Here is a 23,260-nt window from a genome sequence, read left to right as displayed (position 1 = left end):
TCCGGGAAAAACAGGTACAGAAGGGAGTGGCTGAGGATGGGCACAACCAACAAAACCCAGCCCCTAACTGGGTCAGTTCCTTTACAGATGAACCCTCTTGTGCTCAGACACACACTGCCTTGTGTCTGGTCTTGAGGGAGAGAGGAGCCAGATGTTGGGGAACAGGCTCAGCAGAGCGGAAGGTGCTGAACCCCGTCTGCTCCAGCATCTGGGAACGAGCTGGGCTCTTCGTTAAACAAATACACACAGATTCTCACACAGAGAAAACCGCGTATGACGCCTTCAGCCAAGGCTACCGAGAAACTGCTTTTGCTCCCAAATATAAAAGATATTCTCCTCTTTCTGAGAAAAGTTGCAGGTTCCTCAAAATAGGTTGAAATACTGGCTGTGGCTATTTAGAGAACTTCACACGCTGAGCAGGCAAGCTCCTGCAGGCAGGCTGCTACCACGCTCAGTGGGGACACCCCTTTCTTTTTTATCCACCTGCTCAAGCTCTCAGTTTGTCTTTATCACTGGCTTAACGCCGCTCAGAGAACAACTCCATGTTTCCTCAAAAGCCTTTGGATATTCAAGAGCCAGGTGAGACTTCACAGAAATTTTTATTGAAACCAAAGATGTTGGCTACATGCTGTTGGGAATGGCAGCAGCTCCCATCCACTTCTTAGAGTGCATAAAATCAGCGATTTCTCTGTTCAGAACACCCTGATAGGGGATGTGGGCTGCTGGAGCAGACACTCAGCATGGTAGACCTGGCTATGTGTTGGATACTGAGCCCCGCAGCTCCCTCCCTGCCTGTATTTCGGCTGGGACAGGACGTGGGCAGCTCTGGAGATGTCAGCAAACCTGGGCAAGAAATCCAGGCAGGGTCGCATTGGCAGTGGAGGCAGAACACAGCTGGGAAACTCTGGGTGGTGGAAGCTCCAAGATGTCTGCAGGTCCAATGGCAGCAGCCAAAGAGGGAGAAAAGGAGCAAGTGGCAGTTTAGGGGAAAATCTGTAACTCGCAGCGTAGCTGGGGTGCTCCTGAGCAGGATGGGGCCCAGCAGTGACGCTCAGCTCTGCCCTTCTCCTCCTCAGCCTCCAGCCCAGGCCCCATCACTAAAACTAGAGTCTTCCAGCTCAGCCAAGCAAAGCTCCATTTTTTAAATGGAAGCAAACCAGTATTTTTCTCCAAATGAGCTTTACTTTGTAGCTTTGAGCAACACTGAAGCCTTCCGAGACACAGCCAGGCCCCAGCGTCCGCCAGCGGGAAAAGTCGCTCCCGGCAGGAGAAAATCCAGGGAACGGGGCTCCATCACGCTGCCGGGGTTTCGGTTACTCGCACTACTTGAGCCCCACTGAAACCAGTGGTGAGGATGGAAAAAAACAAGTAAATTTTGTATCGCAAAGGGCTTTTGTGACAGTCAGGGCTTGCACTGAGCTCTGCTCAAACATCCAGGGGAGTAGGCGCTTCGCTCCCACAGACCAGCTCGTTCCTGGAGGCGTCGATTTGTCGGCGGCGGCGCGGGAGCTCGGCCAGCACACAGCAACCAGAGCGAGCACAGGGAAGGGGACGGAATTTCAGAAGCAGCAACAAGCCCACGGGCAGTTTGGAATGTGGCTGTGCCTCCCACAGAAAGGCGACGGAGGCCCAGGGGTAGCACTGCTTGAAGAGTCAAAATTCCAGCCTCGGAGTCTCTACTTGGGATTTTCTGGCTTAGGCAGCACAGTACCATCACCTGGAAACCAGGAATGCTGAGGTTTTGGAAGATGGGCTGAGTGCTGTAAGACACCAGGAACGGGGACAGGTAAAGGCAGGGGGTGTTTGCTCTATGCTATTATTCAAATATTGGCATATTTGGCTTTATTGCAGGAACACAAGAGTGACAACATTTGCAGCACTCAGAAGAACAGAATTCTTCCAGACCCCTCCTTTACAAACATGGTTTTGAATACAGCAGCAATAGTAACAAAATGCTTTTAGATAAGCTGAGAAAGAGGCTGTTTTTATAAAACACACCAAGAAGGAAAAGGCATTTGTTTTCCAACTGGTAACGCTGTAACAGTTAAGTGAGGGAAGACAACTTAAGAGTTCACTCAACACGAGAATAAAAAACATTTTAAAAAATGAAGTTCTACAGAACTTTTCATCAGGCATTAACGAATTATTTCAGTCAGTTTGAAATAAATTGTTTAATACCAACAACAGGAAACTTCTCTTCTGGAGGCCCTGTGGAGGTGAAAGCAGCGTGTTTGTTTCTTCTCTGTGCCCTGAAGTGTAAGGTACTGGTCGCCAGGAGGTGTTTCTTTCTAAGCCTCTATTAGCCCAGTGGCATTGGCATGGTTTGCCAAGACACCTTCCAGATAAAGAGCCACCCTGACCCTGGCTTTGCCCTCCTGCTGTTCCTCGACCCCATGGAGATGTTCGATAGCTCCTTTCAACGCTCTCTCCCTCTCGCACAGGTCCGTGTGCACTCCCGCTTCGTTTTCTTCAACTCCAGCTTTCAGATATTGCAAGACGTGGGATCCGATCGCATCCCCGTTTTCGGCGATGGTTTCCCGGAGGACTGGCAGGTCTGTGCTCTTTGCCAGACTCAACAGATGAAGCAGAGCCTGGCAGATCTGCGTCCTGAGGCTGGCACTGTACTTGAATTCCAGAAAGTCCTCGGTGTCTTCGCTCTTCTGCAGCGCTACCACCAAGGCGCTCCAGATCTGGCAGAACTGCTCGGTGGAGCCGTAGCATTCCCTCTTGCTAGGGATGGAGAGGGCCATGGCTGATTTGATTCGGACTTTAAAATTCTTACAGGACTTCACTACTGAGGAAAGGGCACTATATGCTTGCGTGGTCCAAGGAGTCTCTCCTAAAAAAAAAAAACCCAACCCTTTTCAGTAAGTCAAAATATACAAAACACTAAATGTATCTCCTAAATATTTAATGGGCTTACATTTACTGTATTTATTCTGGTTTAAATGAATCAGGGGTTATGAAATGAAAATTTAATTTAAAAAGTTAATCTTCTGAAGTTTTGTAAGAGCTAAAGTGGCATTTTGCATCTATTCACAGCTATAATCCCATCCTCACGCTCTTTTCTAACATGACAGATCCAACTGAATACAGCACAGTGATGCTCGGATCAGCATTCATAGAATCACAGACTGGTTTGGGTTGGGAGGGACCTTACAGCCCACCCAGTGCCACCCCCTGCCCCGGGCAGGGCCACCTTCCACCAGCCCAGGTTGCCCAAAGCCCCGTCCAACCTGGCCTTGAGCCATTCCAGGGAGGGGGCAGCCACAGCTTCTCTGGGCAGCCTGTGCCAGGGCCTCACCCCCCTCACAGAGGAGAATTTCTGCCTTAGATCTCATCTAAATCTCCCTCTGTCAGTTTAAAACCGTCACACCTCGTCCTTTTTTCTCCCCCCTGATCCAGAGTCCCTCCCCCGTTCCTGCAGCCCCTTTCAGCCCTGGGGGGCCGCTCTAAGGTCTCCCTGGAGCCTTCTCCAGCTGAACCCCCCAACTCTCCCAGCCTGTCCTCACAGGGGGGGCTCCAGCCCCCCAAGCATCTCTGTGGCCTCCTCTGGCCCTGCTCAAGCAAGTCCATGTCCTGCTGTTGGTGCCCCCAGAGCTGGACCCAGCCCTGCAGGTATTCACAGGATCTGAGCCTATTTCATGGGCAAGAGTTCTGGAAAAGCCAGAGCAGCAAGATCCAGCTCAGTTTGCTTTCTCCCCTCTTCCCCTGCACATTGCTAGCAGAGACCTTCTTATCAAAACCACAACCTGCTGTGCAAATCCAAAGCCAGTGGGACAAGCTACTCACCGAGTGGCAAGGCAGGGTTCTTAAACACATTCCCCAGCGCGTAACAAGCATTCCAGCGCACTTTCATAGTGGCCTCGCTCCGAACAGTAGAAATAAGGGCCTGAAGAGACTCCTCGATGGCTTCCCTAAACCTGGGGTTCGCTATGTGGCACGGCTGAAGGAAATGAAGCACGTTCCCAAGGGCCCGGACCGCATTACTCTTTACCTAGAACACACAAACACACACAAAAAAACCCCATTCTGGCTTTCAGCTTGTAGGCAGAGCTTTTGTCAAGCCTGCTATGAAATCATGCTCAGAGCCAACAAGGAGCCCATCTGGAACCAGACCCCTGTCTTATCAGATGGGAACTTCCTCAACGCCACCACAAAGATCATCCTCTGCAAATGGTATTTACCCTGGGGAAAAAAAGAAGAACCAAATCCCCCAAAACCCACCCCCACACTCTGGAAAAAGCACAATCAAATGCCCTGCAGATCAAACACCATGGGAAACCTCCAAACGCCAGCCCTCGAGGCAGGCTGCTGAGCTGCAGCTCCCCATCTGCTGGGGCAAAACACCTCGAAGTAACTGGTGCCTTTTTTCCTTTTTTCAAAATAAAAATCCAAGGGTTAACTCCACTACGGTAACTCCACCCTCCTTCCCCTCAGTCATACCTTGTCTCTGTCCTTGGATGCTTCAGTCGCGGACCGTAACATTTTCAACAGCAGGAGATCAGAAAATTCCTCTTGAAAACTTTGTCCCATCGTTTCCCTAGAAGAATCACACGGGGAAAGGCTGGCTCAGCTGATCCATCCCCAAAGATGAGACACAATCCTTTACAAAGGCGTACGAACAACCTTCACTCTTGAGAAGGCTAATATGTAAGGCAGACCTTACTACATGTGACCACTATGTTTATTAATTTAAAACCAAACTATCAATGCAAGAAAGCTGGTTAGCAATGCATTAAGTCTGTAATAAAAAACAGAGGGCAATGAATTGCTCAGAGACAATTCTGTGGCAGGAATATATGATAACTATTTCACCTGTTAAAAATGTAACAGTAGGTTAGACTTCCTTCAGCCCTTGGCTTGAGGAAGCGTTAGATATTTATTAATTTTACTTCTGTGTTACGCTGAAAGTGAAGTAACCAGGGAACGTGCAATTGCACGGAGTGACACGCAAGAAACAGGTAACTGGAAAGAAAACTGGGATATACTCCAGAACTAATGATTAGAAAGACCTAAAACCAGTTTGGTAGAAGGCAATCCCAGATGGATACAAGATACTTATAATACAGCCTCATGGCTGGTAGACACACACAGGCTGAGAAGTGGTTAAAAAGAAGCATCCAAGCCAAATTTTTGCTTTTTGCTAGTAAGCAGATCAGCAGGCTCTGTCTGACACGAGGGGAACAGGGGCAGAGGGAGGCGTCCCACCGGCCAGGGCAGGCTTACGTACATGTTGATGATCAGAGTGTCTGTGAGATTGCCCAGGGACCAAGCTGCTTTGGCACGGACGTTCGGAGACTTGTCGTGGAGGGAGTTCAGGATGGCGTTTGCTGTGTCTGCCACAAACATCACGTCCTGTACAAGTAAAAACTGCTGCAAAGTTAGAAAGTTTTCAAAAACGCAGGTGGTTTCCTTTGGAACATATGCATCCTGGCTGTTCTAGGGAAAATGATACCTGCACAGAGACCAGCTCTATTCATACACTCTTCTTTTTTAGGCTCAACTTTTAACATGGTTATGGTGCTCTCTGTACAGCTTTGTTTGATCTTTAATTAACAGTCTAAGCCTGCATGCTGACCAAGTTCACCACTCTCGTGGGTAACTGTTGTTGAAAGGTTTCAATGTTTTTAAGGTTTCAATGTACTGAATTTCATTGGTGCTTTAGTTACTTTGGATTTTAACATAATTACCTGGACTGCCACTCATCAAATCTCACTCTTAATTGCTTCTCCAAACTCCCTGTCGAACTGCCTGTCTCATCTTCTCTTGTATGGCACATTACATTTCATTCTCATTCCCTTGCCTATGGTAAAAGATTTTCTTTCAAAATGTTTCGGAATCAAAGCTCAACGTCAGCTACTGCGTAATTTTTTTTATTACAATCACTCATTTAAGGCCACACTGCAAAAACTACAGAGCCGTCCAGCTCAGCCAAGCAAAGATCATTGTTTTTATGGAAACAAAACAGTATCTTTCTCTAAATAAGTTTTACTTTGTAGTTTTAAGCAAAACTGAAGCCTTCAAATGAAAAACTTGTTAAACAGAGTGCTGTACAGCTGTTCCCTCGTTCCCAGCTCTACCTCCCCTCCTGCAGCTCCTTCGTGCCAGCCCAGCCTTTCCCACCTCCATCCCCAAGAGCTCGGGGAAGACCCTGACCTCCCTCCTTTTGCTCTCACTCACGAGGCACTCTGCCTTCTGCTTCATCTCACTTAAAACTGAGCTGGTTCTCTTCACCACACAAAAGGCAAGAGTAGGTCTGGAGACAGTAAGGAAAAGTAAGGAAGGCCCTTTCATTCCAAAAGAGCTCATGTCCCACATCTTATGGATCATCAAGCCCGTTATAGAATGGCTCAAAAGAAGAAAAACGAGACAGTTCCGACCTGCCGAAGGCAAGAGAAGAGGATGTAGACTCCAAGGGCACGTGCGGCAGCAGCTTTTACCAGCGGGTTCTCACTGTGGTTCAGGCCGAGCAGCAGAGTGACACACAGTATCTGCTGCTCATTCTGCAACGAGAAACAGTCATGGCAGTGGAGGGGAACTGAAAAGATCTCTGTCCCACAAAGACAGACAGCCGAGACATACTCTGAAGGACCCTAACATGAGGAATCTGTAGAAGCTAACATTCAGAGTGTGCTCTTTCCTTTAAAGTGAACTGACTGGCATTTTGGGATGCCACAGAGGAAATGGGAATGCTTCCAGCAAACGTGATCTTGTTGCTGTTAAATAAGAACACAAAGGAACCCAGAATGTTAGCTACCATCCAAACACAGAAGGCGTGGGCCATCAGAAGTAACCCAGACTGGATCGGTTGCTTTTTCCTGTCTTACTTCACTCTTTCCCCTTCATTAACAAGGACAGTCAAGCAGATTAAGTTCACCCTGGACAGATTGTCAGTTTACCAACCCATGACAAACATCTTTGTTTCATCAGAGCAAAGGGTCAGAGTGGGCACCGACTTGACCCCACGGGGCCAAGAGGGACAGGAGAGCGCAAGGGATCAAAGTACAGGGTGATGAAGTACACGTTGTACTTGGAGAAACCAGAGGGAGAATTCCAGAGATACTGCTGCACTAGCAATTCCTGGGCAAATGAGAGCTGGCAGAGTACTCCCATCAAGAAGGGCACAGTGACACAAAAGGAGCTGCACAATGCCGTGGTGATACACTGCCAAGGCTTTCATGTTTAAAAGCATATTTCATGTTGCAAAAAGGAGAGTAAGGCCAACACATTTGTTTGCTTCTGCCAGGGCAATCACCGCAGTTTGGTGTTTTAAAAGCCAGCCAAAAGAAAAAACATGCATGCAAATCGGTGAACAACGTCAGTCCATGGCTGTTGGCTCAGCTGTCTCTTCAAAGACTTAACCAGCAAAATAACAACCCTTCACCCCTCCCTCATGCAATGAAATTCTTGCCCTCCATCTCCCGGGCATCATTGCCAAGGCTGAGTATTCATGGCAGGGCCAAACAGCTTCTGTGACCCACAGTTTAATTGTTTTGACAGACTAATTACTCCCAACATCGCCTTTTCCAATCTTCAATAGTCACAACCTGTTCAGAACGTAAAAAAAAATAATTCTGGAAGGTTTCTCTACCCTCTTCTTTTAAGTTTTTAAAGGCTTTACACTACTGTAACCTGGTAGACACGAACAAAGCCTCACTAGGTAAAAATGGAGCACTTCAGGGGGTCCTCCCTTACCTGCAGGTTGCTGAAAGCTTCTGGCAAGATAGAGGACAGGGCATCACAGGCACTCGTCTGCAGAGTCGCATGCGGAGAGTTCTGGAGAGTGCCAGGCAAAGGGCCGTTTAACATCATAGTCCAGAAAGTCACAACCTACAGAAGAAGCAGCCAGGTTTACCGATTTAAACTCAGCAATTATGCCTAAATTCTAAAATAGATTGTCTTTTCCTATGATCTTCTTTGAGACATACTTACGGCAGGTAGCAAAGTCACACATGAAAGGGATTACAACTGCTGGGAAGCCTGAAAGACTCAGCGTTCAGAAACATTTGAAAGACATTTCAGTACTGCTATCAGGTACTTATTCACCGAGTTCTGTTTGTTTCCTTCTCGAGGCCACATACAGTCAGATTAGATTGCATTAGGTAGAATTACAATTCCACTCCTGAATCCGCACAGCTGGGTATTTTCATTTGCCTGACAATTTACATTCATATCAAGTAACAGGACCTGGTGCTACTGGACACACTTCCCATCTTGTAGGGTCACTGGTGACTGTACACCAAGGAAGTTTTTAAACTTGCCTTCTGTTCACAGAAGCAAAACTTAGAGGCCTATGTTACTACTAGAACACCAGTTCCTAAGCTTCCACAAACAGCCTCAAATGATGAATTCTCCTGAAATCACATATGTTATGGTTCTGGCCACTCTCTCTGCACTTGTGAGCAGCCAGAGCACGTAGGCTGGCTCTTGTACCAACACAAACTCACCAAAACTCTGAAAGTGTACATCTAGGTTTTATGCCGCAGTAACGATGCGTGCAAAATCGGGGCTGTTCTTCCAGCTGACTTACAGCAGGCAGGAAGAGGAGGGATGAGGAAAGGCAGAAAGGCAGTATTAACATCATGTAAAAGAAAAAAATACAACCAACATGCCTGACGATATACAAAAACAAATACCAAAATAATGCAGGACACCTACAAAAACTGTACCCGTCAGCTGCAGGGTACTGAGTCCCCTTCTGCCTGATTTATCCGTATCTGTGCCGGTGACTTTGCAGAGTTGAAGAAAGGAAGCTCAGTGAAGTGGAATCTCAGAGGGAGCCCACACACTTACCACGCTGACAGGTACTCTCTGATCAGGGGCAACGGCTGAATCGGGTTTGTACTGCTGCAGCACACCTGTGCCCAGCTCCTCCAGAAGCTGCAAGGAAACAGAAAGCAACTAGGTCTGTAGCAGGGATGACTCAGGTACCATGGAACTATAGCAACCTTGACCTAGGGCAATACTTACTTACCCAGGGAACAAAAATAAAGTTTCAGTATCGGTTTGGAGTCTATTCCATCCCTGCTAGTGAAAAAATTAGAGGAAAAGCCTTTTTTACATAAGGCCCCCAGCTAGACCAACATAACAAATTGCCACACAAAGAGGAAATCTCTCCAATTTTGGGGTGACAGAGTACAATTCCAGCACCAGCTGATGCTAAATCAGGGAAGGGCCAGTCCTTGCATTTCCCAAGCTTTCTGTTGACTCAGCAGAGCAACAAAATTCTGCCAAGAATTCAAGACAGGCAGCTGAAGGTGCATTTCTCAAAGCATCAGGGTATTGCATTTCCCAAAGAGCTCGAGCAGGTACCAGCTCTTTACGGGTGCTACATCACACACACGGAGATGCTCCGAATATTCACCACTACCCATCTGTATTTGCAAAGCACACTAATAGATAAAATTGACTTTTACTACAACAACGTTGACGTTTCCTCGTGCTCTTACTTTGGCTCCATGAAGCTGAATGGATGGATCCATTTCTTCCATGCACCTGCAAGCCACTTCTCCAAGTTCTAGGAAATAGCTCTGGGCCATAGAGAAATAACCTTTTACAAGAAGAGCCAACACCTGAACACAAATAAAAAAAATTCCACTCAGTATTTTTTCCTTCTGTTAAACCAAAATACTCCAAATACACATAGAGAGAACATTAATGGGCTAATCAACACTGGGACCATATACTAAACTCTGATGTAACAGATACACCTTGCAGCACAACTTCTAGACTACTACAGCTAATTAAAAACCTCCCTATTCCATTATCTTGTTCAAAAAGGGACACAAAAGCACTATCGGGTAGCCACACAATGAATTATTTACTGCAAGTGAGGTCTGCTGTAGCAAAAAAACCAAGCAAGAGTGCCTATAAGAGCGACACATTCTGTACCTCCTGTGACACTGCTGCTGTGTTCCATGAAGCTCGATTTAATATTCATTGCTGCAGAAAAAGAGTGAGACTTCTTGGGATGCACATTACAAAATCTTACTATTTTCTGTGGTTACGTGAAGGAAAACAAGGCCAAGTCTCAACATTCACAGGTACTCCTTTAGTCGTATCAGCACCACTCCATAGCTCCTCGCAGACTGTTCTTTGATTCCAAGGATCCTCCCCACTGTATTCGAGCAAAACTTTAATTTAGATTCCACATGGAGGAGTTTGCGTGGGGAAGACTCACAGCCTTCACCAGATGCCAACACACAACCAAATAATATTTAAAAATAATGAAGGTGGTAAACACCACAGGCAGACAAACTTGCTGCAGCAGGTTTACTATGGGATGGTTGTGCTGTGGCCACAGGCATAGAATCAAAATGTTCCTGCTCTTTTGGTGACAGCAGCTCAGACATGCTGCACTAAACGCATTCTCCTAAATCTCCCTGCAAGAGCTAGGAGCAAAAGCGACCCACAGCTGGGGCTTGGCTGACACTTGATAATTTGGCAATTTGATACCATACCAAGCTGTTCATTGCACGATCTAGCTGTTCGTCCCCACCTGTAAGGATTCCAGTCGAAGGGGACACGGTTCATAAACGCTGGAAAATGCTGGAAAGTTGGCATCGCTGTCAGAACAGGAATCCTCTCTGGGCAGAACGATGATGGAAACGCAGAGACGGAGAAGCCAGCACGGTTCGGAAGACACACACCCTGCTGGATTATCCGGAGGCTCCCCTTCTGAGGGGAGTGCTTTTCTCCACTGCTCACAAGAATTAAAACGGTGAGGGGTTGCACTACCACTGTTATTTAGCCCCGAAGAACTGGGCTGTTGCAAGAGTAACTGCACCTCTGGTAAAGGTGCTTGGACAGATACTATAGCCCCTAACAACGTGAGACTAGAAACTCGAACATTAACGTCTGCAAGAAAGAACAGGGTGGGGGAAGAAAAAGCCAGTCTGTTAGTATCAGACACATCAGCATCCTTCTGCAGCAGTTGCCAGACAAGACAGATCACAACAGGTAATTCAACAGCAATACACGTGTTTATGTATTTATGAAGCACAGCGGGGGGAAAAAAAAAAATCCACAACCATTTTGTAATGACTAATGCTGAATTAAGACAGAACATATACAAAGAGGCTCCAGCCAAACAGAATGCAAACCTTTGTGAGAAATGTATGGCTTTATCTGGTTCCAAACTCTGGTCAGCAGCCCAGGCTTTAAACGGCTGTAGGGTGCGTTTGAAACCAAATTCGCAAGGCACTGAAACACACAAAAGAACACACACGGAGCGGTCGTTACAGTGTCAGCCTGGCCTCCAACAGGTTTGTTTCTACATTTGCAGTTTAGGTCATTTAGACAGCTAATTATTTGAGGGCACCTGAAAACAAATGCCCCAATTATCTGCTGTTTGAAAACTGATTACAAACTTGGCTCCTAAGAACAAGTATTTAACTGCTGTGACCTGGCATAAAGACCGAGGCATTTCAGTAGCTCACAGAAAGCTTTTTTTACCAATTTGGATTCCAGTTTTAAAGCCAATGGGAGTCTTCAGAATAATTTCATAGCTTCCTTCAGTTCCAAAAAGACTACACAAAAGAAATGCAGGAACAAGAGGACTGTGCTGAAGAGAAAAGTAACCCCAGGACTCTGCAGGAAGCCTCAGTCATTGAAGCTTTGTGAGATGACAACAGCCTGTTTCCCACCACCACCACCCACCTCAGTCCTCAGCACCTACAATAACTTCTGTGTAATCTTTTTTTCAAGGCTTAATCTAGAGACAAATATCATCTCCTGGGCAGCATTTGAAATGTTTACAGCATAGTTACCTTAACTATTTGTGTCAGTGTTTGAGAGGAGGATTCTGCCACCAGGGCTAGCAGCAGGCAGCGGTGCAGCTCCCGGATGCTCGAAGCAATAGTTACGGAGAAGGGAATAAAAGCTCTTTTGTGATCATTCGCATCTTCAGCAACAGAAAGAAACTGCTTAGAACCTTCCAGGATGGCCGAGAGAACTTGAAGAGCACAGGCACGGGTCTGAAATGATAAAACATTTCTGTTACCCACTTTTAACACCTCCTTCAAGCTGACGGAGAACTTTAAAATTTATGAAAGTCTCTTTCTCCAGCCAGAGAAAATTCCACTCCAACGATCTTTTCTCACAACTTTAAGCAGTATACAACCGATCCTTTCTTTCCTTAACCAATACCATTCCTCTTTTATGTCCTGCAGTACAGTGACCAAGTGACACCGATACAGTAGCCAAAGTACTTACTGAAGGCCGGAGAAGACAACTCTTAAGATCAACATGGGAAAAATAAAATGCTTTTTCTACTCAGAACTGCCTCACCTTTGGCGAAGGGTCCTTTAAAGCAATAGTCATCAAGGACACTGACTGGGGACTGCCAATACCAGGTGCATCAGGAACAAACGCTGACCAGTAGCCGTAAAGAACTCTTTTTTCTATTGATTTTATAGCGGAGAGGAAACAGGCTAGAGCCCCTTGACGAACGTTGGCTTGATAAGATCTTAAAAACAAACAAGAAGATTAATGAAGCAGCAGCATTGAAAAGTAAAGGACTTTACCTTTTTCACTTATATTAGTGGCTAGCTGTGAGAAGAAATTTTTTAGACCAAGAACAGGAAGAGAAAGAGCAAATGTACTTTCAAACCAATACAAATGACTGCATTCCAATTTTCTTGTATCACCACATAAATCAACAGGGAAAGTGATTTCCTCAACAGTTTTGATTAAGAATAAAGCACTAGGATCCTGTGGCAGTGTAAGAGTCTGCACACAGGTAAAATCTGTGCCAGATCTACAGGAACAAAAGGTATGCTTTAACACGACACGTGAGCTTAAACTGCTGGGAACAACAGTACGCTCTGCTGCTGCGATTTATGTTTAGGTGAACAACAATCACCTCATTTTGCTCTGGATTCCACCTTCAGCATCTGAATATTCCGACTCGCTGCTGCTGATTCTTTTCCAACTAGTATAGTGTGAGGACAAGGGATCCTTTCCAGCAGGCACGTACACAACATCTGATGTGCCAGTGCGAGGGTCCGAACAAGGGTTGTTCTGCACACCCCCCAGGTGTAACTTCAGCATGCCTGCTCCGAGCACTGATTCATTTCCCGCATCACCCAGCTCCTCTCTTCCTTCTTCTGCAAGCTCTCCCTTCTTTTGTTTCCCTTTGGACTTCTTTCTTCGGTTCTAAGACAAAAACAGATTTTATTTTTTTTTTTAATCTTTTGAAATAATATCTAGAAAGATGTGTAAACATTTTACCGTTGTGAATCTAAAGGAAAAAGGTCTCATCTGAAAACAAAACTCATTGCTAATCCGGGACAAAAGCAGTGTAATATAATAAACCATGCCCTCTGACATCGACATCAACATCAAATTATACAAGTTTCTAAATGAGTTTTTAGATGAGATTGAGTTTAACCAAGAGTCATCACAGTTAGCTAGCACCTTCTGACGCAACAATACTGCACATAAGTGCCATTATATGTATGTGCAATACTGTACATAAAGAAACAATCATTGCTTTAATATCTTAGAGTTTGCAAACTCTGCTTATTAGTAGCAACAGTAATATCAGTGCAGTAATACCTCAGCGTAAGCCAGCAGTTTGTATCTGAACAGCCACAAAAATTAAGCTTTGGCCTCTTCAGCAGTAAAGCAAGAGATTTCCAAGAAAATTTCTAGTTAAAAATCATATTTGACACAAAAGTGATTAAAGAGGAGGAACAGTAAATACTTCCGCGGTTCTTTTAGATTTACAGTACGTATTTAACATCTAAAAAGAAACAAGTCAACATGACTATACAGCTTTATTTTTTCTGATGTCTTTCAGATAATTAGTAATCCAAAATGTTTACAGGGTTAAAAAATAACCTGTAGAAGGATTAAGCAGAACAGATGGGGGAGGGGGGAGGAAATCAATCTCTAGATGAACTTGACTTCCCCAAGAAAGAGTCAAACAATTGCGCAAGTGTTAGGAGAGAAAATGTAACCTATAAAATAAAAAGCTTTGGCTACTCTGCACGCACCAACCCCACGTCTGCGGGCCAAGAATTCTTGGCTATAGATAAATAACCGACAGACACAGCTTAACTCAGGAAAACCGATCTCTGCAGAGCCGTCTGTTCTCGTCGTGAGTTTACAAAGCAATTGTACTCGGTGCAGAGATTTATAATCAATACCTTTAAAGCAAAGAACGTGAAATGGATGACACGCTCCGAACACAAAGAGCCTGCCGGCCAGCGACACCGCGGCAGGTAACGTACAACCGCCACAAACACGCGCGCAGCGAGCGCACCGGAGAAGCCGACTGGTGTTTCAGCTCACCCCTGTCTGCTTAAAGGCGGCCGGTTCCGACTGTTCCTGTTTGACAGGCGACCTCTTATCGTACTGTGGTAACGGAGCCGGGTACAAGGCCGTGGGCATTTCTATGCTCAGTCCTGGCAGTCCGTGAAACATACATTTCTGGAACAGTAACAAAACCGTTAGCACCCCTTCCCCTTTTTTGACACACCAAGATCTACTTGGTTTACATTACATTACAGTACATGTGTTCAGTTGTTCAGCAATTTTCAGGTGGGTTTGTGATCCTTCCCCCAGGTCTTGCCTCTCCCCGTGCTATGTAACAGCTACGCAACACCTGAAATTCAACTATATCTAGAAGGATTTTAAGTAGATCCAAACAAACGAGCCTCCCGTCCTTCTCTCCCATTCTTCTGTGGGAAGTGCAGTGAAGACGCTGTGAGAGAAACTCCATTACTTTTTCTTTACACTCTACACTACATTGTCCCCCATGCTCAGGCTTCTCCGCTCCCTCTTTCTCTTATTCTACCGTTTCCCACTTAACAAGCATCCGGACCACGCACCCTCCAGTGCTGCCTCTTTCCCAAGATGGACTGAAGTCTTTACCTTTAATACTGCAAGAAGAGATCCAATTTGGTCAGTTTGCATTAGTTTCATCTTCCCGCCATTGAGAAGTGACTGGATACCTTTCAGTGCATTTTGCAGTAACTGAAAAGCAAAACACAGAATTACTTACTTTTCTTTCCCAAAACACTGAAGGTTCACATCTTTCAAGTGACCTTCTAGGCAATTACAGTTTTGCTCAATATAATTACCGGGACAGTTACTTATGCTTATTAAAAAAAATCAGACTATTTAAGCAAAATCTCAGTTGACAATATTCCAAATTCCAATATTCCAGCAGCACAATCTCCTAATTAGAGTATTCTAGACAATTAGACTCACACCTACCATGCAAAAAGTGATGTCATCTACATCAGAGGTTTTTGAAGACTGCAGAACACTGAGAAAAGTTTGAAAACAGACACTTCTGTAGGACTCATCCAAGTATGGCTGCCCAGGCACACTAGAATTAAAGCAGGGCACAACAGATGGTTGGTTTACAGCTTTATAAAGTTACACAAAGGCAGATCTGAGCCCTTGGCTAGACTGAAGAGCACAGCCCCAGACGGACGGACGGCTCGTTGAAAGGGATCAGCTCTACCACTATAAAAACCAAACTGAAACCTTCTGCACAAAGAACTACTCAGTCGCAGCGTGCCTTACACCTACTCTGCTTCTGAGGCCGCCTTCTCAATTACAGTGACTCTCCAAGCACAACTTAACAAACCGTCATGCTCATAAATGCTTTTCAGGCAAAATTTGCCATTGAAAAGAGCCTAGAATGACTTTGCCATTTCCCCAGTTTCTGTGAAGTCTGAGCAACCTTAATGCACTGAAACATTTTAATACCCACTCGACTTACTGCATAGAGAGGGCAAATGAATCACTTCATCTTTGCTACCTTGAGTACCATTTAGTAAGAGCTGGCCATTTTTGCAGCAGATTCAATCATTAAATAAATTCTTTCGTAATGGATTCCTAAGTACCTGCTTCCAACACATTTAATTACTTCAAGCCATCGACACATTTCATAATACTCACAGGACAACACTGATATTACAAGTGATTTTCCTGAAATTAGCATCAGAGAATAGTTGAGGTTGGAAGGATCTCTGGAGATCATCTAGTCCAACCTCTTTGCTTGAAGTAGGGTCAACCAAAGCAGGTTGCCCAGGACTCTGTCCAGTTGGGTTTTGAATATCTCCATGGCTGGAGACTCCACGGACTCTCCCTGCAACTGATTCCAGTGTTCAATAATTTTATTTTTTTTTCTTATGCTTAATCAGAATCTCCTGTATTTCAGTTTGTGCCCATTGCCTCTTGTCCTTCCACTGGGTACCACTGAAAACAGTTTGGCTCTTTTTCATTCCCTGCCATTCAGGTAAGATCCTCACTGAGCCTCCTCCAGGATAAACAGTCCCAGCTCTCCACACAGAAAAATCATCGTGCCCTAAATTGCCCAATAAAATGCCAGATGCTGCATTTATTTATTAAGTAGTTCTTCAGACTTCCATCTGTAAGTGCTGAAATTCCAAGTTTTTGCGTTTCTTTTTAATAAAAAACAAGGAGAACTATTAACCAAAAAACCCTTTACAGCAAGGCCAAATATCTACTGTTTCTATTAATTCCTTGCTTGCCTACAGAGTCTGGTTAGTCAAAATTCTTCCCACCGAGCAGCTAATGAAGATGTGGTATTGCTGTGGCATCAGCATATTTACATGTGGAATGTAAAAACGGATGAATTGCAAAAGAATAACTGACAATCACTACGAAAACTTGTAGCTGTCCACTCCTTATGCAAAATTAACCCAAAGAATCACTGCAGGGACCAGACAGCATAACACTTTTTCTTTTCTTTCCTAAACTAATCTCTGTAACATTATTTGTGGAAGAATGACAGTTCAGGGTTTTATCTGCAGATGATGCAGTATCTTGGAGCACTAAAGATTTTACACTTCAAATTCATGCACATACACCGTACTGGTCCTGAATTTGCCGTTCCTAGCACCAACAGAGCAGACCAGCTGTCTGTGCTGTCAGATGTACATCCGAAGCATCCACTCCACCACCTGAAAAGGTTTGTACACACCTGAGACACAGGTTTGCCATGCTGCGTACCGCTGCTCTCCTGAGCTCCACGTCTGGTTGAGCAGAGTCACTGAACTGCACCAAGAGCCCAGCCTGGCCCAGCAAATCCGGCAGGTACTAAAACAAACCACCAAAAGTCATTAGGGGTCAGTGCTCTTCCCTCAGCCTCCTGGTTCTTCTTTTTGGTAGCTAAACATATTTATGCTGAAAAAAAAGATCTGTCAGCTGCAATTTCAGACTTCACAGACAGACTACGTTTATAAAAAGTGGCACGAAACCACTAACTTCCAAAATTCTCTTATTTTGTACTGAAAAAGTCTGGAGTGTGAGCATAGTTCAGACTGAGTCCCAGCTTATGCTTCCTTCCCAGACACAAAGTTACGTTAGTAACAACTGCTGTACCAAACTGCTGCAGTTCTACAGGCTGCAAACCCACGCAACCTGGCAGCTCCAAACTGCTAGCATCACCATGCTGTGCTTCAGCCCAACAGCAGAAACTGCTCTGCAAGCTGCCAAGAGCTGGTGACAAGCAGGAGAATTCAACGTACCAAACACAACCAGTCACACTGCAGCAACAAGGAGCTTCGTACAAACCTCAGGATTGATACCTGATAGTCTCCGCTGAAACGGCTCTGAGCCCACCACACACTAAAGACCTGATCTGGTTACAGGATGAATTTCAGGATCCTCAATGGAGCCTGCTGAGTAATGCGAAATTTGAAGCTCCCCATGTTCTTCCTGCCTGATACAGAGGCATACCAGGGTGCTTAGTCTGCAGACTAAGTCTGGTGCCCTCCTTTAATACCATGCCTTTGGCTCAAGCTGGGTAAAAGGTCCCTATGGCTGCAGCCTGCAGGTATTCAACATGGCAAGAACCTTGTTATCTCTTGATTATTAGTATACACACCTATCACACCTGAAATTCAACTTTTCCATAAATATCAGTCACTATTTAAATGGGATCTAATCTTAGCATGAAAGGTAAGGCAATTTGAGAACATGACACTTTTTAATTCTTTGTTTGGGGAAAAAAAAAATATAAAAGGAAGAAGAAACAGCAAAAGGGTGCAAATATTTTTGTGGTTACTTTCTCTTAGCTTGTAAACTCACTTTCTGACATTTAGGTCCATTATTGTAAACAAGAGCTGCTAAGGCTTGCAGAATTTCAACATGTGTCCAAGAGCTGCACTGCTTAAGAGCAGAGATGCAGTAGGAGAGAAGAAAATTCAAGTTCTGTTCATCAACCATCACCTGTTGTAACAGAAAAGGACTGTGGTCAAGAAAACATCATCATGTACTGCTGGAGTCAGTATATGCAGATATCTTGGTTACAGACTCAGGTGATCTGGCTGTTAAAACTACACACAGACACAGAATCAGCCGACACTTAAGAAGTGGATAAATCAGCACAAGCATCCTACAGCCAAGAGTATTTCCGATGGTGTATCGCTTCTGGCTGAGAGCTGTTTTTACATGAGGAACCATGCTAGAGCCACAGATCAAAACCTCAACTAAGAATAGTGAAATATATAAAGAATAAAAAGTGAAAATCCAAGAAACTCGGCATGAAAGTCAGCTCTGTAGCCCCATAAAGATACAGAAGCCTCCCTGGCTCAGTGGAGGACCAGGCAGCCAGCACGCAGGGAAAGGAGGGACAAAGCCAAACTTCTCGTACCTGAAATCTGTTAAGTAAGTGATGGATAAGCTGACAAAGTTTGCTGACAAGATGTTCCTGATCAAGGTGAACCAGCTGACAGGCTTGGACAAGCAGAGCACAAACATCCTGGAAAAGAAAGCCTCGGTTTATTATTTAGAGACTACAAGGCTAGGGTGGAAACCACATCATCAGCTAAGACTTTGATCAGACAACCAGATCTGCGTGTGGACAGCACTAACATCGACACACACGGATGATATAACGAAAGGAATGAAACGCCAGCTAGTGAGCTTCCCTCAGCTACCCACAGACCTCCATCCCCATGCAGGGATACGCTGACACGGATTCAAATTGCAGGAGCGCTGCTCAAACAATACCACTTAAACACTGGAGCAAAATCAAAGCCGATAATGATGGCAGAAGAAAAACACAAAGTTAGATCAAGGAACGGAAGGGGGAAGAAAGGAGCATTGTCCAAAAAAGTCATTTAATTCCAAAGTGCAAAGTAAGCCTACTCAGGAAATAAAATGAAGAAAAATTGGTAAGTCAGCACTTTTCACAGAATCACAGAGTGGTTCGGGTCAGAAGGGACCTTGAAGATCATCCAGGCCCCCCCTGGCCCCGGGCAGGGCCACCTTTCCCCAGCCCAGGTTGCCCAAAGCCCCGTCCAACCTGGCCTTGAGCCCTTCCAGGGAGGGGGCAGCCACAGCTTCTCTGGGCAGCCTGTGCCAGGGCCTCACCCCCTCACAGGGGAGAATTTCTGCCTTAGATCTCATCTAAATCTCCCCTCTGTCAGTTTAAACCATCACCCCTCATCCTCTCCCTACTCCCCTGATCCAGAGTCCCTCCCCACCTTTCCTGCAGCCCCTTTCAGCCCTGGGAGGCCGCTCTGAGGTCTCTCTTTACCGTGTAATAATAACAAAGGACAGCGTGTTCCCAGTGAAGCAGTGTCAGCCCTGCAGAACTACAGCACTCAGCTTTGACGGGCTCACTTTAAGACTTGACAGTTTTTAATTGTTTGAACAGCAGACTACGGAAAACTGCCGAGCCCTGGTGCTTACGGTCCCACCCACTGGTGTCACCCGCCATCGCCGCCAGCGCTCCCGCCCTCCCGCCGCTGGGCCACGCAGGGTTTCGGCACAGGGGAGCAGGGCTCACGGGTCACCCGAAGAGGTGGGGAAGGGAACCGGGCGGTGAGTTGAAGCAGGAGGGAACGTGGTCGTGGGGAGGAGAAAACCCACGGCCTGCAGCGAGCCGGCCCGTGGGCACAGGGCCGCTGCGTGGAGGCACCGGGCGAGGCGGCTGCGGGCGCTTCCACGCGAGGCTGCGCACACCCGTGGGGGCCCACAGCCGGGAAGGCGCCCGCGCACCCACCTTGAAGGGCGCGCACACGCGTGTCCCCCACGCAGGTGGGCGACGGCCCCGCCTAAGCGTGCGCTCCCCGGCGTGAGGCCGCTCCCGGGACGCGCACACCCGCGAGCGAGCGCCTTCTCCTTCTCCTCCCCGCCGAGCGTGCACAGCCCCACGCGTGCCCGCGCCAGGGCGGGGGGCCCGTGCCCCGGCCCACCCACCCCCGCCGTACCTGAGGGCTGGGCCCGGCCGCCGGCGCCGGGCCGCAGCTCTCCGAGATGAGCTGGTCGAAGAGCAGGTGGAGCTCCGTGCGGCGGCCGCTGTCGGGCCGCTCCGCGCCGGGCTGAGGCCGCAGGGCGCCCAGCCGCGCCAGGTAACGGCGGAAAGAGCCGCCCGGTTCCGGCTCCTCCGGCCCCGCCGCCGCCGCCGCCATCTTCCGCCCTCCCGGCAGCGGCGCTATGGCAACGCGAGCACTTCCGGGTCGGGGGGCGGGGCCCGGCTGGGGGGCGAGCGGGCGGCCGGGCCCGGGAGCCCGCGGCTGTCACCTCGGGGCAGGCTGAGCAGCCACGGGGGAGCCCCGGGGCCGGCGGCGGGCCCGGCAGGACCGGCGGCCCCGCTGGGGGCCCACCAGAGGGCTGCGGGCCTGGGTGTGCGTCCAGCAGGCACGGGGCCGGCGGCCGAGGCACCCTCGGAGCCGTGTCACCCTCGGAGCCGAGACACCCTCAGAGCCGAGTCACCCTCACTGCCATGTCACCCTCACTGCCATGTCACCCCCTTGCAGCTGTGTTACCCTCGCAGGTGTGCTGCACTCGCAGCTGTGCCACGCTCACAGCCACGTCGCCCTCATAGCCGTGTCACCTTCACAGCCGTGCCACGCTCACAGCCATCACGCTCACAGCTGTGTCACCCTCACAGTCCTGTCACCCTTACAGCCATGTCACTCTGACAGCCATGCCACACTCACAGCCGTGTCACCCTCACAGCCGTGTCCCCTCGCAGCTATGTCCCCTCACAGCCGTGTCACCCTCACAGCCATGCCCCCTCGCAGCCGTGTCCCCTCGCAGCCGTGTCCCCTCGCAGCTGTGTCCCCTCGCAGCTGTGTCCCTTCGCAGCCGTGTCCCCTCGCAGCCGTGTCCCTTCACAGCCGTGTCCCCTCACAGCCGTGTCACCCTCGCAGCCGTGTCCCCTCACAGCCGTGTCCCCTCGCAGCCGTGTCCCCTCACAGCCGTGTCCCCTCGCAGCACTCAGCCCGGCAGAAGCAGACCTCGTGGCTGCGGGTGGCGGGAGCAGCACAAACACCTGCCCCGCGCAGTGACTGTGGCTCCAGGTCTTGCCACCTCCCGACCCGAGGCCAGGCCCCGGGTGATGCCGAGCGTGTCCCGGGGTGGGCGCGGTGCCGGTGGCCGGGGAGGGCCGCAGTAGGTGGCACTGCCCGTCCGTGTTTGTGACCGCAAGGCCCGGCGCGATCCGGGCTGCAGCCCGGTGATCCCCGGCTGGGGAGAAGCGCTGGGCCCGGCCTTGCTGCGCAGCCTCCGGCCGAGCGTCCCGGGGGAGCGCCCCGGGGGGACCCTGCGGATTTTAACCATCGCAGACACTCAGTGTTTCTTTAAAACCAACAGTGAGTGATCGTTGTACCCTGAAATAAGAGCACGGTCCAGGCCGCTCCTGCCCACACCCACTGCCCCGTCCCAGACCTGTCCGTACCTCTTTGGGACCTGCTTTAGGCACAGACACGGGGCGTAACAGATTTCAGCCCTGGGGACACAAGGGGCTGGCGGTTGGGAAGAGAATTTGATCTGCACCTCACCCGGAATTAATTCCCTGCTGATGGGTAACATCGAATTAACTGAGGGTCTCCCGCCATTTCCTTGTGAATAGAATCCCAGGAGAGGGGCCAAGGACTGAAAGCCCCCAGCTGATGGGAAACACTTGAAGGGGCCGAGCCAGGCGTTATTGCACAGCGACAGCTCCCGACACGGGGACCTGCCCCACCCAGGAAGGAACAGGAAGGCTGCAGATGGGGGCACGGTCCCCTCTCCTTCCATGTCACAACCAGGCCAAGCCCAGGTTTGGTTCCTCACTCGAGAGACTGTCTTACCTCTGTTTTACCTCGCTTAACTTTCATTTCCTTATCAGACTGAGCACCTCGAGTAAGAAAAGTACACGCTGTCGCCTTGGCTTTCTTCTTTGCCCTGGGGCTGTCTGGTTATGGCTAATTGCTCTGCTTCTTACCTTTATCATTCCATTTATTCTATATTATATTTGTTCCCCAAAAAGTCCCTAACAGGCCTCCGAGGCAGGCATGGTGAAACAAGTAGCAGAGACAGCCTCAAGCAGTACCACATATTAATATTGTGCAAGGATAATTTTAGGGAGCTCTTTGCCTTCCCAGCCCAGCCATCGCTCCGGGGAGAACAGCTGTTTGATACCCTGGAAGTGCTCTGGGGAATGGTAAAAAAGAAGAGCATGTGGCCACCTTCATTGTGGCAGAGCCTTTGTGCGAGGATCTTTATCGTGGTCAGAAGAAATGCGTGTGTGGTTTTGGTGGGAAAGCTCCTCGAGTGGGTGGGTGAGCGCTGCCTGGGAGTCGCACCCTCCCGTGCAGGGGTTTACAGCGTCTGGGGACGGGCTCAGGTGGAGCTGCGCTGGGTTTGACATGTCAAAGCCAAGAATGTCAGCGTTGTCTTCCCAACAGCTCTGCTTGGCCTAAATTTCTACCAAACCCACGCTTGGGGATTGTTTTTTGGTTTTGTTCTTTTCGTCACGATTTTATTTTGTGATTTATTATTTTTAAAACTTCTTAATACATATTTAAAGCTCCTTTCTTCTTGTCCTCTGTTTTTAAAATGGTGCTGAAATGTGCGTTTTGACAGCAGCCCCCGCTTTTGTGAGGCCCTAATAAGTCTGTGACTGAAAGCAGGCTGACACCACTGCAAGGCAACGAAACCAGACAAGAGCTGGGTAAAGACGCCGTGGGTTTGGGGAATAACTCCACTGAAGCCAGTGATGTTACACCAAGACACATTTTACTCACCCCTTAAAACCTCCAAACGAGGGAAAATAGCACAAGTCCTCCAACTGTTAAACGTGCTCTGCTACTATCATGCAAATCCATCTGGTTCAGCAGCTCAGAAGCAGACTTCAAAGGACAGAGGAGTCATTAGAATCACAGTTCAAAGAAAAAAGTGAGCAGCTGGTTTAGGCCATCTGGTAGGGGACATAAAATGGTCTCTTTCTTCCCCAGTCAGTCTATGAAATTTTCATTAATTGTAGGAACATCTTCCAACA

The 23,260-nt window shown here is 47.9% G+C and overlaps 1 protein-coding gene across 1 annotated transcript; it reads right to left on the bottom strand.

The window, feature by feature from the left end:
• Positions 1–1,825: 1,825 nt before the first annotated feature.
• On the bottom strand, positions 1,826–20,414 carry HEATR6 (HEAT repeat containing 6). The gene is made up of 20 exons (XM_074922860.1): positions 20,205–20,414; positions 18,641–18,748; positions 18,076–18,216; positions 16,967–17,082; positions 15,226–15,340; positions 14,881–14,982; positions 14,299–14,436; positions 12,866–13,158; positions 12,292–12,469; positions 11,772–11,978; positions 11,106–11,205; positions 10,502–10,860; positions 9,453–9,575; positions 8,797–8,883; positions 7,699–7,833; positions 6,384–6,506; positions 5,234–5,358; positions 4,447–4,543; positions 3,793–3,997; positions 1,826–2,839 (listed from the first exon to the last, which is right to left on the bottom strand). The coding sequence occupies exons 1-20, from the start codon at positions 20,403–20,405 to the stop codon at positions 2,289–2,291; spliced, it is 3,504 nt and encodes a 1,167-aa protein (XP_074778961.1). The 5' UTR covers positions 20,406–20,414; the 3' UTR covers positions 1,826–2,288.
• Between the last annotated feature and the right edge of the window lie 2,846 nt (positions 20,415–23,260).

This window comes from Athene noctua, chromosome 19 (genome assembly GCF_965140245.1).
Source record: "Athene noctua chromosome 19, bAthNoc1.hap1.1, whole genome shotgun sequence".
Classification (NCBI taxonomy): domain Eukaryota; kingdom Metazoa; phylum Chordata; class Aves; order Strigiformes; family Strigidae; genus Athene; species Athene noctua.
Note: the sequence above shows the minus strand (reverse complement) of the source record. Positions and strands in the feature narration are given on the sequence as shown.